Source organism: Mustela erminea, chromosome 15 (assembly GCF_009829155.1).
Source record: "Mustela erminea isolate mMusErm1 chromosome 15, mMusErm1.Pri, whole genome shotgun sequence".
NCBI lineage: Eukaryota > Metazoa > Chordata > Mammalia > Carnivora > Mustelidae > Mustela > Mustela erminea.
The window spans coordinates 10,817,605-10,837,167 of NC_045628.1; the positions used below are offsets into that span (position 1 = coordinate 10,817,605).

A 19,563-nucleotide genomic window follows, 5' to 3' on the forward strand; every position below is an offset into this window, starting at 1 on the left:
CACTAATTTTTTAGCATCTGTCATTGATGATTCTTACCTAAATAATTTGGCACAAGTAGGTATTATTTCTACACTAATTAAAAATCTAGTGTAGAAAAGAACTGTGCCTCTTCTTCCCACTTTTATCTTTCTTACCTATTAATGCCAGTATGACAATGGGCTTTAACCCATTGCTAACATTATTTATTTTGTTACTGAGGTTTTGCCAGACTGGCCAGTGGGAACCCCTGAGAGCTGGCTCCTGTGTCTTTCTGACATATCATCATCGTTGAGCACTTGATTGCTTTCTCATACAAGATGCTTCAGGCTCATCGTAACACTCCTCCAGAAATCAGCCATTTTACTATGGAGCGCTGATTCCATTTATGAGACAATGGTATTGGAAAGAAAGGATCTGGGTTCTTGGCATGCTCATTGCTATGGGTGTCAATGCTTCCATGACCTCTCTGTGGTTCTCAGTCGAGGGTGATTTGCCCCCCTCCCTCATAACATATGGCAGTGTCTGGAAATACCTGGCTGTCACAACTGAGGGGATGCTACTGTCATTTAATGAGTACAGGCCAAGGTGGTGATGAACACTCTACAGTGTGAAGGACAGCCCCCCGACAACAACAAACTGTCTACCCCAAAATGTCAGTAATACTAAAGAAACCCTGAGCTCCAGAATACGTGTATATACGTACACACAAACACACAGACACACACTAACATATCTGTACACTTACATTCCAGTCTATGTTACAAACCACGAGTTTACACGGATACCCCCAGTTTCAACTCAACACCGCAGGACTCACTGTATCCTCATCCATTTCCACATCTTTAACTTCTTTCTCGGAGAGTGAGAAATGTCATCTTATCCAAAATCCATGTGTTTATTTCCTCAATCCCAGAACATACATAAACTGGCTTCAGAACTGCTAACCCATGAACTAGGACACGCAAACCTATTAACCAGAGTTTAATGTTTGTTTGTTATGCTGTATTTAGCTGGAGAGTAACCAGTCAAAATATGGCTAACAGTTATTTAAGGCTAGACTTTTTTTTCCTCTCCCTCCTCCCCACCCAATCACCATGATTATTCATACAGTATATCCATTTGGTTGGTTGTACTCCATTTTGAATTTCTTCCCCAGAACGTTAATAATTTTATTTTGAAATATTGTCAGAATTCTACAAGTGAAATCAAGGAAGTCTGTCCTTTTCATTCCATGTTACTTCGTTTCCTATTCGCCAAACATTTCTACCTGCTCCTCCCTCCACACCTGTAAGCACACCATCTTACTCACTCTGCTCTTGTGCGTCTATGTTTCCAGAAATGAGCACATACACATATATATTTCACTTCCCCAGTCATCCACCATTATCTATTCTTTTTCCTTTAATACAAGAAACGCCACTTTTTAGCTTAGTATATGGCTCCCTTGAACATCTATGACATTTCCCAAGTTCCCAGAAGCTACGTACGACCATGTGATTATACGCCAATAGAATGGGAACAAAAATAAAGGTACATTCTAGGTTATACCTTGAAAAAAAAAATGGGTGTGAACTCTCCCTGCCACCTTCTTGCTGAGGCTGGATGACAGGCATAAAAGCAGCCACTCTAGGGGCCCCAAGTGAAAACCATCTGCTGTGAATCTAAGCCCTTGACAATCTCCTTTTGAGATTATGACATGGCAGAGAAATTAAATTGGATCTTTCCTAGGTCACTGTATTTTTTATTGTTACAACTGCTTAGATTACAGCCTAACAATGAAGGTCCTCAGGTAAGAAGAGGACAGAGCATCCCAGGACATGAAAACCTCACTTCTCCAGCAACCCTCACATACGTCCTTGAGATCCACAGCCATTTCTAGAACATTACCTCTTCTAATCCTTGGAGAAACTTCTTTTTCCTTGAGGTTTATTTTATCTGGTCAAAAAATCATCTCCAACTCCCTGTCATCTACCAACATCCTCGTCATAACCCAGTATTTGCTGCAGACTTTACGTCACCTGACTCATGACCGTCCTTCAGATCCTAACTCCTGTCGCCTTATGAGGAAGACCCAGGCAACATCCTCACTGCTCAGCTTCTAGGATCTCATTGCAAATAATCTATTCTCTCACTTTAGCCACGGAGTCCCAGAGTCACACCCTGAAATCATCTAAGGTTCGCTAACTACACCATATTCAAAATCACCAATTCAAACTAAATTGCTTGTTCTGGCTCCAACCCCCATCTCTCCAGCTCATTCCCCTAGTGCCTTGACCAGACCCATAAGGTAACCTCCAATCTAGAATGTGAGACATTCTGCAAGTCGGCTACCCGGGGCTCTACTGGAGAGTTTATGATATGAAATCCAAAAAGGAAAAGAGCAAGATAATAAAGAGACGTGAGTAAAAGCAATGTGTAAACTCCAACTGGATTGTGGGTGGAATTAAAAAAAGATGTTTTAAAGAAGACAGTTCTTTGCAGAACAGGGAAACTGGAGTACGGACGGTACATGAGATGATACTAGGAGACGCCTGTGAATTTTCTTGAGTGTGGTAACGGTGTTGTGATTTTGGAAATCACAGGAAAACGATCTTACTCTTAAGATCCATACTGAAATATTTAGGAGTCATGTATCATGACATCTGCAATTTCCCTTCTAAATAGCTGAGGAGAAAAATGAGGAGGGAAGGGAAGGAAGACGTGCGAAAGGAGAAAGGAGAAGGCGGAGAAAGGGAGAAAGAGAGAGCCGGAGCGGACAAAAGACGCAAAAATACTTAGCAATCCAGGCGAAGAGCACACACGTGTGCAAGGTACTGTTCATTCAACTTGAAAATACCTAAAATAGGGCTCCTGGGGGGCTCAGTGGGTTAAGCCTCTGCCTTTGGCTCGGGTCATGGTGTCAGGGTTCTGGGATCGAGCCCCGCATCGGGCTCTCTGCTCAGCGGGGAGCCTGCTTCCCTCCTCTCTCTCTGCCTGCCTCTCTACCTACTTGTGATCTCTGTCTGTCAAATAAATAAATAAAATCTTTATAAAAGGAAAGAAAAAAAGAAAATACCTAAAATAAAAAGCCTGTGAGCAATATATCAAGAGAAAACAAGCTTCTAATAAACTTTTTGAGCTAACTATATATGTGTTTTGATCTGAGGTGTATATATCCATAGCCTTTTCTCTGTGCTCATCCAAATACGATAAAGATACTGTAGGACGGGAACGTGGGCTTAACTAACGTCAGACTGCACCATACCTCATCCTGCAAACTGCCTTTCTACCTGACAATATGCACAGACATGCCTTCAAGAACCAGCTAAGCAGTAATTTACACTGAAGATGCATAGTAATTCCTTCAGTCCACCCATCTGTTGGACACCTCAGTTGGTTAGTATGTGGGCTACTGTAACCAGTGCTGTCATAAACGTCCTCATTAACATCACTGCACAATTCGGTCTTTTAAATCATAGGGTAAGATTCCTAAAGACTGAACAGGTAGGTCAAAGAGCATGCACTTTCAACATCCAATGCCAGGCCACTTTCCCAAAAGATAAGACCAAGTCACACTCCAAACACTCCCAAGTGTGCCCATCCCCTGTACTTTCCCTCCAGAGTGAGTTCGGTCTTTTAAAAACTGCTGTCACCCTGAGGAGCTGCTCAAAGATAGTACAAAGAGAGGTACTCTCAACCGAGTCACCGTAAGTCCTAAGGCAGTGTTCACATGCTTTCAAAGAACCAAACCCAGAGGTGAGGAGAAAAAAAGAGCCCCCCATCTCAATTTCCACCATATTTTTTCACTCCATTAGGGCATCTATGAATTCACGTTATTTGTCTGTTTCATTCCGAGTTCACTAGAAACTCCTTGATATAGGGATATTATCACTCATTCATTAATTCATTCAACACGTATTACTCACCTACCATGTATCAGGCACTGCTAAGCACTAGTAATATATGAGTAAACAAGATAACACCATCACTGCCCTCACACACCTAACTTTCTTATGAGATAATCTGACATTTAGCAATTAGTCAGACAACTATTATTTTAATTACAGCTATGGCAAATGCTTTGAAGAAGCAGAGCAGGAGGACACAGCACCAAGAATGACCTACAATGGACTTTCAATATTGTTTATCTATGGCTTCATCAGTTTCACGTATCACACCAACTGACGGATAATAATTTCTGATATATGGTCTTTAAATATGTAGAATTGTAATGAGAGAGGGACAAAAGAAGGTAGGACCTGAAATTACAGAGCTATTACTTTGCCAAATCCTTTTACATACTTAACCTCAGTTAATCTCTTAACCATACTTAATCTCAGTTAATTAACTTATAAGGCAGAGGCTAACACTCCATTTTTAAATGTGGAGTATAAGATTCAGAGAGAGTAACTTAACGAAAATCACAGCTCCTAAATGGTGTCAGACCTATGTGATTTCTTTCTATTGTATAACAGTGAACCAAAGGCAGAAATTTCACACTAAGCCTGCTCAATAAAACACATTTATTTTATGTATGATACATAGAAAGTTAGGAGAGTAACAGCAAGCCTACAACCACTCCATACTTAAGTCACTTCATTTAAAACTGTAGTAACTAGGAGTGCCTAGGTGGCACAGTCAGTTGAGCCTCTGCCTTCGGCTCATAACCTGGGGACCGTAAGATCTAGCCTTGCATCAGGCTCCCTGCTCAGCAGCGAGTCGGCTTCTTCCCTCCGCACCTCTCCCTGCTCGTGCTTCCTCCCCTTCTCTCTCTCTCTCTGAGAAGTAAATAAATCTTTTTAAAACATAAAATAAACATGTAATAACTAGTGGCAAACATTCATTTAAATATAAAACATGAAAGTGTATTCTATAAATATGAAAGAGTACTCGTTTCAGAAGCCAGAGTAGAACAGAACACTAATATTGTGACAAAATGCCCATGTGCCATGCTACTACATTACATCAAAGTTTAATAGGGATGTGATTTGACAAAATATTCTTACTCAAATTGACTATCTCAAATTCATGAATTTACCACTCAAGCTCACTTGAGCATAACTCAAATTAGCCAAAATCCATTAATTCAACAACCACAATAAAAATTACAAAGATACCGGGGCGCCTGAGTGGTTCAGTCGTTAATCATCTGCCTTTGGCTCAGGTCGTGGTCTCAGGGTCCTCGGACCGAGCATCATCTGCCTCCTTGCTCAGGGGGAAGCCTGCTTCTAGCTCTCCCACTCCCCCTGCTTGTGTTCCTTCTCTCACTGTGTCTCTCTCTCTGTCAAGTAAATAATTAAAATCTTTAAAAAAAAAAAAAAAGAACCACTTTTTTTAAAAAATGGCAAAAATACTGGTTGGGGGCAGGAATCTAGAAAACTCTTACAGATACTTTAAAGGCCTCTGGGAGTAACAGTCCCAAATACCTTGTTCATGTCTCTGTGCATGTAGTTAAACACATAGAGAAAAATGCATACCCAAATTAGATGTGTGTTCCAAACACCCATTTGGGGGGATAGTATTTCTAAGGAAAACAGACCCCTCCAGGCCTACTTAACCAATATACAGAGAAAATATGTAACTGCTGCTTATGGTGGAACATGGCAGAGTTTAAAAAAAAAAAAAAAATAGTAACTACTCCACAATTCAGGCTAAAAATGAACGAGAGACTGAACTAAAAACAATGTGAAGAGGATCTTTCAAATGTGTACATGCTTTGGATACCGATGTTACTGATTTTTTTTATCACATCCGAGTTCACTTGAGAGCTGGCTGTTTTCCTTCCGCTGACAAAGGTGAATCACTAGCACATAAGATTAAATACAATCACTTTACCTGTTAGTTAACAAATGGTAAGAAAAGAGAGTTGACAGTAAAAGGAAAGGGAGGTAAGAAGTTTCTCCAGATCTAACAAGAGGGAAAAATAAAAAGGAGGAAAAGTGAGGACTGGATTACTACTAATCGCCGTAGACAAAAATGAGCAGAGGAACGTAGAGAGGTAAAAAGAGTCACTAGGGAGCGCTGGGTGGCTCAGCCGGTTAAGCATCTGACTCTCAATTTTTGGCTCAGCTGGCAATTTCAGAGTCATTAGATGGAACCCCATGTCAGCAAGGAGGCTGCTTGGGATTCTCTCTCTCCCTCCTGCCCTGCCCTTCCCGTCAACCGGCCAGCAGGCCATCCCACCGCTCACATTCTCAAAATAAAACGAAGTCACTTAACTGTCTTAAGCCACTACTGTACACCCGCATGAATTGTTTACTGCACAAAGGCACTGGGTCAACGGTGCAGTGTTAAGGGTTTGACGTGCTCCACTGCTAAGCTGGGCTCTCAGTTTCACAGCGGAACGCACCTGAGAAAAGAGCACGTTTTCTAATTCACACAAAGTTTCTGTCTACTCGCCAAGCCTTCTGACTTACAGGCTGTGTCCCCTTGAAGGGAATCCTTTTGAAAGCGTATAAAGCTCTGTATGGGCTGGATGGGGGCTAGGTGATCACACGCCACCACTGTTATAACCCCTCAGCTTCCGAACTCCAGCCTCCTAGTGCCACTGTTTTAATGAGCCGCGAGAAAGGCACAGAACTACCCAGGCCAGTCCTTCCCAAGGAATGCGCTTGGACCCCCACTACTCACTCATAACTCAAAGTGAACTTGTATTTTACACTTTAAATTCAATGTTAAACTCCATTATTCTGAAGCTGATGATAATTTATGTTGGACTAAAATGAAATGATCTTTTCACAACTAATGAAAAGTTGCTAATACAAATTATAAGGTAATTTACTCCTTAAGAGGAATAAGTATAACTTTGCTTTCATTATTTAAATAAAATGGCTGTGAAGGACCTGACTGGCTTAGTTGGTGAGGCACACAACTCTTAAGCTCAGCCCCACACTGGGTGTAGAGATTACCTAAAGATAAAATCCTTTACATATACATTAAAAAGTAAAATGGTTGCTCCTAAGTCAGTTATTGCTTTACATCCTAAAGGCTTGTAGGCTCACACTTTGTTAAGCATTAAAACTGACCTATATGCACATGAGGTAACAAAACTGCATTTGCCAGAGAATATTTTATAATTTGCCCTTACAGACACAAAGGGTTATACCCTCTACTCCCAAGTCAGTCAACTATAGGTCACTATATTTTATATCTCTATACATTTTCAAGTTTCATCCTTCAAAACATCATCAACAATGACCAAAGACAATAAATAGCTCATTTGCTGAACTGGCCAATAATAGACTTCAGAATACAGAACCATTTTCCATACAGTACATAAAATACTAAATGCTCATCTAGGAAAGGTCATGAAAGGTCATGAATCATAAGTTTAATTAAATAACTGAAAGTATATATATAAAGTATAGGGCTATCAGTTTAGTTCAAGTTTTTCTTATTTCTATTGAAACACACAGTAAGCACATTTTCTACTGAATTCTCTAGTGTATCTTCAAGCTGTTTTCTAAAACTGGACACCATGTATAATATTAAGACCCAAACGTTTGTTTTCACCTCGAATAACGTAATTATCCAGCGCATCTTCCATTCTCTTCAGTGCTTCAGTTCTATCAGAACCATACGTGATCAGCTAAAAGCAAACAAACAAAAAACAATCTACATCGGTATCTCTCAATCTATCTAAAAGTCAAACAATGCATTCTAATAAAAATCTAAGTAATTCCTAAGAGATTTCCCAGAACATCTTTTGAAACTTCACAGTGGTTTTGTTTGTAACATAAAGTATGGCAATAAAAATTTTAAAACTAAATAAATATGAAAATCAAGCTATTTCAGACATTTCTCCTACACTCACTATGACAGAAAAGAGCTTTCTGAGCTCAATCACAATATAATAAAAACAAGCATAAAAAGTTTAAAAGGGAAGGTATCAGAATGTGAACATGATTTGCGATAAAATATGAATGTCTGGGATAGGGAAGGAGTAGGCAAAGATTTGTTTTTTCTCTCCCTACGAGAATGTCATTTCCAAGTTTGACACCCTGCTTAGCTGGCTTTTACACCACAGACGCAAAGGGTTCCTGTATTAGAAAATCAGAAGGGTCTTCCTCTCCTGTATGATTTTGTACCTATTTAGAGGAATCTTAACCAAATTAGCAATTAAATACAAGCAATAAGTAACATTTTATTATTAATTTGCTTGCTAATAAGATCTTAAGTATTCATAAAATATTTTTCTCATTATTACATTAGTCAATGTGTAGTATGTAATTACTTTAGTGCCATCAGTTCCTCAGTATCAAGCCAGGCTGAAAATTTATTTGTAGGTCACGTTTCTGAACAGAAATGTATTCACCAAAAATGGAACCACATCTATTAAAAATCCATCTATAATGGGCACCTGGGTGGCTCAGTGGGTTAAGCCGCTGCCTTCGGCTCAGGTCATGATCTCAGGGTCCTGGGATCGAGTCCCGCATCGGGCTCTCTGCTCAGCAGGGAGCCTGCTTCCTCCTCTCTCTCTGCCTGCCTCTCTGCCTACTTGTGTTCTCTCTCTGTCAAATAAATAAATAAAATCTTTAAAAAATAAATAAATAAATAAATATCCATCTATAATATTTGTTTTTTATTTTTAAACTAAATAGCACGTCTCTAACAAACAAAATACCTAAAGTTCACTTTAATAATGTTACTGTTAAAAATTAAGTTTTTTAAAAAAAGATAAAGAAAAAATGGTTTGCTTGCTGTAAGTACATCAACTTGAGAAAGGGTTTTTAGTAAATTCTGTGGTCAGAAATTCTACATTTTATGATATCTCACAATTCTAAAGATTTTTAAAAGATGTAAGAATTTAAGCATTACTGTTATTCTGTAAAGTCAAATTTCAAAAAGACAGGTGGGCAAAAAGACATCTTATACTCTTACATAAACCTTAATTATGTGCAGTCCCCACAAATAATTATTGATTCATAAAAACTGAAGAGGGATGGTAAAAAGTACTCCAAAAAACAGGACTTATCACCCCAACTCCTTGATAATGGTCTGCCATTAATACTTCTATCTCAGGTAATTTTCAGGAATGACCAAATACAATTTAATTCATCCTAACTGTATGGGCTGCACTGGAGCCCCTGGTTAGGTAACTTAGTTACCTAACTATTTAATAGTTACCTAACTAACGAAATGGATCATCATTCCATTTGACGGGGAAGAGCCAATGACTGACTTGATTGGGAGGAAAAAAAAATCTGCTCTGCTTTCACTTTTCCATCAGTGCACAATTACTTGTTTAATTATAGCACATGATTCAGAGAACAGCTCAACTTCAGATTTTTTTAAATTAAATACTTCCACTTCTTCCGAAGAAAAATGAACAAAGCCATTAAGAAATTGAACTAACTTTTGAAATCATTGGATCATAATAAATGCTAATATCACTTCCTGGTTGGATGCCGCTGTCAACCCGGACCTGGGAGAAAGAAAGAAATGAAAGTAACTTCATATTGTGCAGCCATTTTTCTCACAATTTTAATTTCTAAGGAACAGATGGAGAATTTAATCTCAAGTAACAGTTCAGCTTCCAGAAAACAGAAAAACAATCTAAACCATATAGAGACCAAATCATCTTGAGCTGTATGTAGTACAACGTATTTTTTTGCTCTTCCACTAAACAAAGGAGCTAAGAAACCTCAAAAAATAACACTGATAATACTTCATACATCACTATCCTGGGATGCATTTGTAGCTACCCGATGGGGTCTTCCCACTGAAGCATGGCATGAATGATGTGCCCCTTCTAGGCACACTCCCCACTGGACCCTTCTGAGAGCTCCAGGGAGGACCCCAGTCAAGCCAGGCAGAAGGACTCTGCAGTTCTGCTCATCAGCTCTCCAGGAACGCTGGTCCTGTGGCTTTCATGTCTGTAACACTTTCCTTTTTTGCCTTACCCTCTCAACTGTACAATGTTTTTTTTCTCTGTTACTGTTAGTCCCCTGAGACTTTAATGTTTGTACAGCTTTTCTCATAGCTTTGCTTTGTAAAGACACAGCCCCAATTAGAGTTCCGATTTTGTGATTTTCATGGGGGGAAAAAAAAACAGCCCAAGTTCAAAATATTCTTTTGAAGAGCCTGATTGCTGTTAACCAGCCAACAAGTTAGTTAGTACATCGCTGATTCTTGTTTTCATCTCCCAGTTTGATACCAGCAGTAAGGCACAGAGGTTAGCCATGTAAAACTTTTTAAATGAGCAGTTGCTGAGGATGAAATATTTATTAAATTATTGTGCCTAAGTTTTGGAATCTGAAGTATTTAAAACCTAATCAAAATACTTAAGACTGTCAAGCATGTCCTAGGGGTCTTGAAGATAGAGGAATTTAATCGAAGCTGCTAGAACAGCAGGACTTTGATGCCCGACACTGTAAAGGGGTGGGAAGGGAGAGCGGAAGCTCACGTTGCTCTTCACCTGTGGGAAGACGACTTCCTAATAAACAGCAGCTCATCTGTCTGCAGCAAGGCAGGAAAAGGTCAACACAGCGGCTGTTAGGCCTTTAATATTTTAATTTAGGCAATTATCAAGGGACCGCATGTAGAACCTCTTGTCTAGGATACCCACATGAGGGTACGATGATGGCTTTATTATACGGTGACATCAAAAGATAAAGCCCAGTTTCGTTCGCTTAAAAAAAAATTCACACTACTATTATTCTCTTTGTAAGGCTTTAGAAGATAACATTGTAACACACAGAGTGCTTTTATTTCTGTATTTGCAAACACAAAAAGTATAGATATTTGTATTTATATTCACATTCGTACATGAAAATCATAATTTTAAATGAAAGTCACTCAACACACTTAAACATATCTTGGCTTTCTATTTTCTGGAAACATACTTCAGTTCTATGAAATTCACAGTTTTATAAAAACTAGGAAAGAATTAATGGGACATCTGTGAAAGCAATAAAATCATAATCTATCCTCTCCCCACATTCGAATAGCCCCCAAACGGTAGCTGACCACCAACTTACATAACAGAAAAGAGCCTTCTGAACTTGCATTTTCTTAATTTTAGTAGCAAAAAGTAAAAGTGCTCATTTTACCACCATTTATTATTATTTAAAACCAGAGCATGCTTGCTGAAGGTGCATTTCAAATTGAGACTGGTACAAATCCCACAATGTCTGACGTTAAATATATCCTATTTGCTACATAAATTGCTACAAGGGTAGGGTGGAACTCTGCTGTTCAACCCACTGGTCAAATAACAGACAATAAAGATTATTTATTACTTTCTTCTATAGTTCATAATTTAACATTTTAGTTATCTTTATCACCACCCTCCTAAAAGTTAAGTAACCTAGGGCTCTTGGATATAACCATGTCATCCATTAAAATTATGATCATAGAAGGTATGTCATTTTAATCTAAAAATACATAGGGTAAAATCAAGAGATATAATACATAATCAAAACATATCTCTAATCAAATACATTTCATTAGCAGATCAACATTTCTAATTTAAAAATGTAACAAAGCATGAAGACTCTGACTTATAACTTCCTGCTTATATAGCTTTATTTCCAATAATCATCAGCTTTTTTTTTTTAAATTTCTAACAATGAAGTAAAAATCAAACTAAGTCTCCATTCCTTTATGGAAACAAAGGCTACACAAAATAATGTATGCTAGCTTTGGCACAAAAAGCTTTAAGAATAAAGTCAAATGAAAATGTAATGAAATTTCTGAGCAGAACAAAATTGCCGTCTGAAAATAACAAATTTATAAAATGTGGTGATCAAAGATTTTTTAAAAATCTTCATCAATGCCCTGTAAGTAAATTTTAGGCTTAAAGAAGCATGTGCAGTGTACGGCCTGTAAATTAACCCTGAAGTATGTATTCTTGTGACCAAAAAAAAGGTAACAGCCCAAAAGAGTTTTCCAAGTTCAAACGGACTGATCTAGCTAAGGAGACAAGGAGGAAAAGCCACCTCCCACCACCACCCAGGCACCTGTGTATGAGGGTCCCAAGCCATCGCTCAGAAAGCTCTGGCATCATTTAAATGTCTTTCTTCTGTATCAACGGTGGACCGTGTGAAACTATCAGCCGCCTCCCACCCTTCATGCTCGAGTCACCTCTCCCCCCCAGTCCAACTCCCAGCCCGCCATGTCTACCTGACAAGTGACAGCCCAATCTGATTAAATGCTTCCAAGGGAGGGACTTGTGGGCCTCCATGACAGGCCAAAAGTGATCACCATGGAGATACATAATTACAGCTGTCAACGCATCTACTGTCCTGCTGACATCAATTTGATTGCTCCCAGCAATAATGATAGACAAAGCTTGGTGTGCACTCTCCCGCACCCAATCACTTTATCTATTCCTTGGTCCATTTAGCTGACATGCAACATTCACACAAGCAAATAACAGCAGTAAGCAGAACATTTAAGGCATTTTAATTGTTTTTTCTTTCTATGGATGGCTCACAACCGCAAATGTTATTACATAAAACTCCTGCTGCAGCATTAATTGAAGAAAGATTTGGTGGGACAAAGACTGTAGGGGGTATAGTTTGTCCATTATCACTTGTACTTTCAACAGGTCTCACGTTTGAAAATTGCAAATTGCAAAAACTTGCGAGGGCAAAATGTTTGACATGTTGTTAGCTATTACAACGTGGTGAAAACTTCCAACAACTAGAGGAATCATTACGAATTCTTATTTAATACTTTTTTGTTTGATTAAAAAAATGTTTAGATATGTCCCTATGATACTTGTTTTCTCATCTGCTATTTAACGTCACATAGTGCCTGTTAAATCTTTACAATTTTTTTTCTGCCTTCAGGCTTTGAACACAGCATGGAGTCTCCCAGCCTAGAAAGGGTCAAGTCTCTTCAGAACGCATATGGGCAAAAACAATTTAAAAAGTGAAATAAATCACATATCCAATAACATCTTTGAATTTAGAATCCTTCCTGTAATCTTTTACCATCTTCATGCCAGTAATCAAACGGAATAATCATATTCACAGATGTTACAGCCTTGTCATCCACTAGTTAACATAATGTCATATATATATGCACTTATTACCTTGATTAAGAAAAAGGGTATGTCCTTGTTCTTTTTATGCAGCAAAAACTATTTAAAGAACAGCTATTAAATAAAGAAGAATTATGAATTATGTGGACCGTGATCACTTTTCTTTAACCGGTGCAAATATGTACTTCTTAAAGTCCGTGACACTTCCTAGGATGAGGCACACTTTGTTTTCCTTAATCCGTTTCCATTAAGGGGCTGATTTTGTGCTTGAATTTTTGACGTCTCACTATACAGGGAAGCTGGGTTAGATTTAGGGAAAAGATTAAAGTGTAATACAGAAAAGTCATTTCCCATTCATAGGGTTCTGTGATCTTTTTCACTACAATTTTCAAAAGAATTGGGAACATTGTAAACTATCATTTATTTAAAAGTCAGATGTCTCTGGACGTCCCCTGTGAAGTAAATTCTGACTTGCCTACATATCACAAAGTACAAAATATTTTTTTAAAAACAACAAAAAACTGTCATTCCGCAGGAATTCCACTTGTCCTTCAATTTACACCCTTCAGTGATGACATGCTTTAACATAAAAGTATGACATAAATCAAGGTTTTACCCCCTCACTTGGTATCACAGCTTAATGACTTACACCAGGTAGATGTATTGGTTCTTCGTACTGAGACAATCTCCCAATGGACGGTAAGCCAAAGGACTTGTAGGGGTCCTGAAAGTTCAAAGAAAAGGAAGCACAGTCTTTGAAATATAAATCAGCAGAGTAAGGTTAAATATTTATACAATGAAGAAGCATTTATAGATCTATTTTCAACATACAGTATTTACCAAATCACAGATTTCAGAATATTACTGTCTTATACTCACTCTAAACTACTTAGACAAGTATTTAAAAACCAAACAGAACTGTAAGCAGAATTAAGCCTGACCTTAGTCATACTTTACTGAAACTGGTAAAATTCCAACATTTTATAAATCTTCTTAGAATGCTTTGGGCAAAAATAAAATAACCTAGGCGCTACATCAAAACATCCCCCAGTTCAGAACAACTGTAGTGCACTAAAGATACTTGTTTTCCTTACTCTCGCAACAGTTCACATATGGTAAAACTGGAGAATTTTGGTTCTTCAGATAAAGACGTGAAAGAAACTTTGCATGTGGTCCATTCGTAAATAGCTTGGATCATCAGAATAAATACTAAGTAAGTTCAGTGTCCCAACATAATCAAGAGCAAGAATAACCAAGCCAAGTATATTCTCAATATCCTTAAAAAAACTGGAAAACAATTTCCAGTATTCTTAGACACAGATACTAGTAATTTACTTTTTGTTTTGACAAACTTCGAGTTCTAAAAGTAAAACATAGTTTACATGTTTCCTTGAATTATTTTAATCACTTGAAAAAAGCCTTCTCAGATGTTGACTGCTTTATTATCTGATGATTAATACAGTTATAAAATAGTATAAAAGTACTAGACTGACAGTTTAGGAGTAAGAGCCATAATTAAAATCATGAATGAAAGCTTTGCAATTTAAATTTTAATTGCTACTTTCATGTAAGCATAAGGGACAAAATTATTAGAAAACAAACTTGCAAAAATTTAAGTACTGAATTAACAATTTGTGTGCCCCCAGGGTGGGCTCTAAAAACCAAAAAGCACAAAACAAACAAAAACACAGAAATAAATGCTTCTGTTTATTTCAAATGGGATTTGAAAACAAGCAAAACAAAACAAAAACCACGGTCCCTTCAAGCATACTGAATATTTAGCAAAAGCAAGAACATTTAACGAATGCTTTGTTGCCCCTTAAACTGACTGGGAGCTATTTTTCCCATGCAGAAAAAATACATGGAACTTAATTAAACTCAATCTTTTAAAACTACTTTGAATTACCACAAAACTATCTACCCTTTGTCCCAGTTGGATTCTTTATTACATAAGCACACACTCAACACCAGTTCTGAAATCCTAACTTTACCTTCCGTTCAGCTCTACCTGGTCCCATGACTTTGGGACACGACCACCATGCTTTCTCTCAACATCACTCGTTTTACCTCAGCATAAACCCGACATTCGACTGCCCAGCCATTGATGGGAATATCAGCTTGTCTGTGCCTGAGAGGGTAACCCTTGGCAACACGGATCATTTCTTGGACTAGGTCCAGGCCGGTAATGCATTCTGTGACGGGATGCTCAACCTGCAAGGCCGATATGAGGCCGTCAATAGGTGTGGGAAAGGGCAAACAGAAATCAGCAAGAACAAGTTCAACAGCTTCTAGGTAAAATAAGGTTAATTATATTTAGCAGTCAATCACAATGAACAAAACCAAAAGAATTTAAAATTAAACACAATCTATACCAGGCATGACTTTTTTAAAAGAAACACCTAAAAAGTATTTGTAAACTATCTCTATTACTTGTCTCCATTTTTCATTAGATGTCGTCCGGCCACGTTTAACACTCTCAATTTTGAAACTACTTCCTGTCTGAAAATACATATTTAGCTGCAATCCTCCGTATGGCAGATAATCAAGCTCTTCTGCTACACTTAGCATGGCACCCACAGAGGCAGCTTAGGATCTTTCAAAGCACGAGGCGAGCCGAGTCTCACCCAGGCTCATGCTTTCACTAACCTGTCCTGACAAGCAACCAGATTAGCGTACTCTTACATCAGTGCAGTGTAGCAGAAAGGAGCAGATGGATCCTGCAGGTTGTTTTCCCTTCAGACTTACGTGGGGAGTGCTGAGCACGCACAATAGCAAAACGGAGCCAGTGAAATCACTCTGCTCTATCAGCAAATTGCTGATAACTACCTTGGATGATGCTGGCATGGGGATCCCGGGCCTTCCACACCCACACACGGGACACACACGTACAAAAACATGCACTGGCGTATACGGATACTAACAGGGATACACAGCATTATGAATTTGATCGCTTACAAGTTCCTAAACTTAACAAAGCTAAAAGAAGGCCACTTATGGCACTGATAAAGAGCAGATGATAAAGAGCAGATGTCACTGAAATCCCTGTGTAAGTTTTAGATATTTAAATATAAGCTCAGCCACATATCCTGCTTTAATACAGATTTCTTCTCTTATAAAAATTAAGCATGTTCTAAATGCACTTCATAACAGTCTCTTTATCGTGACATGTCTAATTCCATACATTCTGAAACGAGAAAAGGTCAATGAACAAAAGAAATGTCTTCCCATCTTCAACTACACTAATTGAAGGACAGGACTTAGTCATTATAATAATCCTGAAGCTTATCATAAGCAGACAATGCCATGGTCTTAAAAAAAAAAAAAGCTTTGTAAAAATAAACAGATGGCATCCATAATTAGCTCTGTGTGTGTTATGAGTTTGTTTACAGTTTCAACAACATTTTAAGACATTTTGACATAATTTTAATGACAAATCATCACTAAAATAAGCATCTACCCTTTGTAAAATAAATGTGACACTAAATAAAGATCTTATTAGATAGTTCAAAAAATAAATTTTTGAAGGCAAGCTATAGTTTTTTGAGAAACAAGATTCCATATGACAAATATAACAAGAAAGGAACAAGTGTTAAGCATATCTATTATTGCTAGAAACAAATTTCGTGTGAGAGACCATCTTACCACTCTATTCAAAGTGTGCCTACTGTGTGCCAAGGGCTTTATATCAATACTATTCACACACTTCATTAGGTTAAAAAAAAAATTTAAGGTTAAGTGAATGATTTAACTCTAATCTATGATTAACTCCTTCTAAGAAAAGTATGCACTATACACTAGGCAAATAAATAAATACTGAAAGAATAAATGAGCAGCAAATCCAGAGCCACACCTACAGTAAATGGTAGAGGCAGGGTTGGAATTGAGGTCACTCCAGAGATGGTATGACCTTCCTATTCTCTTCAAGGAAAAATGTATATAAAAACATGTAGTAAACTGGCCGGCTCAGTCAGTGCAGCATGCAACCTTTGATCTCGGGGTCATTACTAAATAATAATAATAATAAACTTTTTAAAAACTGTAGTGAACATAAACAGCTACATGATTATGAGCTGTTGTCTTCTATAAAGCACAGTATTATAAAAGTTTAAAGATATAAATTCATCGTAAGGTTCTGTTTTGCCTCCGAAGACTTCTCTGTAACCGTGTAAGAAAAAAGTCCATTAGACCCATTATTGAATGGAATTCAAAATGGACCCACTTAACCACAACTTAGAATTATAGAACAGAAACAGCCCATTTCACCATCTGAATTAGTGAGCTGCAAGTATTTGAAAACAAAATAATGAAGTAGATAACTAGAATAATAACTAGCTGCTAAAGGCAAGATGATTACTTGCAGAATTTAAAAAATATATCCACTTAGGTTCATACATTGTTAAAGAAATCTTTCTAAACCCATTTTAGTAGAATTCTAAAGTTATTCAACTGGATGGTGTGAAACATTTCCTTTAGACCCTGAACTAGTATCCCCAGGAATCTTGTAGGCGTAACATTGCTTCAATAACCATGTACAGCGCCATTTCTGAGAACTCAGAAACAGGTCCCCTCTGCAAGTCACACTCAATACTTAAGAGATCAAAACAGAGATATACAAAGAGACAAAAGAGCTCCCAGGCCACAACAGAAGTTTTAAAAGTTATCTTTAAAAAAAGGAAAAAAAAAAAAGAAAAAGCGAAGGAGACAGGGAGGGAGGGAGGGAGGAGGGAGGAGGGAGGGCCACTGGAACACGGAGGCGGCCGCCTGCAAAAGAAGGATGAAATGGAGGTGGCCGCCTGGAAAGAAAGGATGTACAAAGAACGAGAGTCCAAGACGGCTGTCTGGTAGGCTCATGGTTTGTCTTGTTCCACCTGGAGGAAAAATCCACCCAAGTCTAATGCCACTAAACATGTATTCTGAAGGCTGTCATGTGGAAGGAACAAACAAACAAACAAACAAACAAGGTAAGGTTTCTGTGTCGCTTCTATTTGGAAAACATTGACTTCAACCACATTAAACATGTACTTTTAAGAGAGACTCCTCGGACTCCTTAATCAGTTATCATGCTTTGGGATTCTCAAGAGGAGGGTATTCTACAGTGCCTACTTAACCACACACTCCCCCTTCTACGGGATACCCTTATGGGTTGAGAATTCCATGGAACACACTTTTAGAAACGATGCCTTAAACGTTCAAAATACAAAACTGAATTCCCTTATTATGACTATCCTCACCAAGCAAATTTCTGAAAACCTGGCTTCATACATTATATATTTTTTACCCAACAGAAATGGGTGATAGTTCCAAGAAGTGTATGAGTAAGGGATACACCAAATAATATGATTCTGCACCTTAAAATCAGTATGTTGACATCTAATAGTAAGTCTTATGATTTAGTCAACAAAAGACCTAACCCTCACCCCCTGCCACAAAGAAAGAAAGAGAGAGAGAAAGAAAAGAAGAGCCCAAAACAAGTCAGAATTTCTTTTTTTTTTTTTTCATTTAAAAAAAAATTTTTTAAAGGATTTTACTCATTTATTTGACAGAGATCACAAATAGGCAGAGAGGCAGGCGGGGTGGGGCGGGGGAGCAAGCTCCCTGCTGAGCAGAGAGCCCAATGTGGGGCTTGATCCCAGGACCCTGGGATCATGACCTGAGCTGAAGGCAGAGGCTTTAACCCACTGAGCCACCCAGGTGCCCCAAGTCAGAATTTCTGAACTCTCAAAGACAAAGAGTGTGCACTCTGCAGATCTATCCGTAGCTAATCAGTCAGTCTGTGCTGGCAAAGCCTCTATCTTTCCACGAGTCTTTTGTTCGAACAGGTGCAGACAACTACAATCATGAAAGGTCGTATTATGGAATACAATTACACACAATCATGCGACAGTGAGTATATATATAGTTCTACATGCCTATATTAGATGGCCACAAACGTCCGACTTTTTATTAATCCATTTGCTATTTTAATTTAGTTTTGTCTTCTTGATCACCATCAAGCTATCACTAGTACCAGTGTTTGTGTTTAGACCTCTTGCTACTGTTTTCACATGTATTTGTTGCTTTAAATGTGTTTACCTCAAAAAATAAATAAGTGAGTTTATCAAATGCAACTGTGAGGTAAATCTGGTCTTGCTTCAAAACGTCAAAGTGATGAACTGAGAAAAACATATCTTTCTGGCATGGTGTCTGCTGTTGCTACTGTAATCTTTAGACTTATTCCTCACCAAATACGAACTAGGAAATATCTACAACTAGTGGATGAAAGTATAATGAGACATTTCCAGTCTCAAAGTATCTCCCGATAAGATACTTAATTGACAACAAAAGGAAAAGTGGTAACTCTACAGTAAAGAAATGCGAAAGACACCACCTTAACCAAGCGAACCTCAGCAGTAATGGTGTGAACAGACATCATGCTTCTCTGGTGTGGTGCTCAGAGAAGCACAAAACCTTCCCTGTAGAATGTTTTACATTCTACAGTGAGCACAGCCTCAACACAATCACGAGAAAACAGACAAATGCAAAATGAGAGATAATCTACAACGTAAAGGGCCTCTGCTCCTGAAAAAATGTAAAGACCATAGTTGACCCCCCCCCAAAATAAGTAAAATAAAAGACT

The 19,563-nt window shown here is 38.1% G+C and overlaps 1 protein-coding gene across 4 annotated transcripts in view; it reads right to left on the reverse strand.

The window, feature by feature from the left end:
* The window catches only part of PCCA (propionyl-CoA carboxylase subunit alpha), a 394,384-nt gene that overhangs the window by 196,313 nt on the left and 178,508 nt on the right, over positions 1-19,563 (reverse strand). For all 4 annotated transcript variants that reach the window (XM_032314393.1, XM_032314394.1, XM_032314396.1 and 1 more), the window contains 4 exons: positions 15,015-15,158; positions 13,597-13,671; positions 9,315-9,383; positions 7,472-7,547 (listed from right to left, as the gene is read on the reverse strand). In XM_032314393.1, coding sequence (XP_032170284.1) covers positions 7,472-7,547; positions 9,315-9,383; positions 13,597-13,671; positions 15,015-15,158 — 364 coding nt within the window. The remainder of the gene's footprint in view (positions 1-7,471; positions 7,548-9,314; positions 9,384-13,596; positions 13,672-15,014; positions 15,159-19,563) is intronic.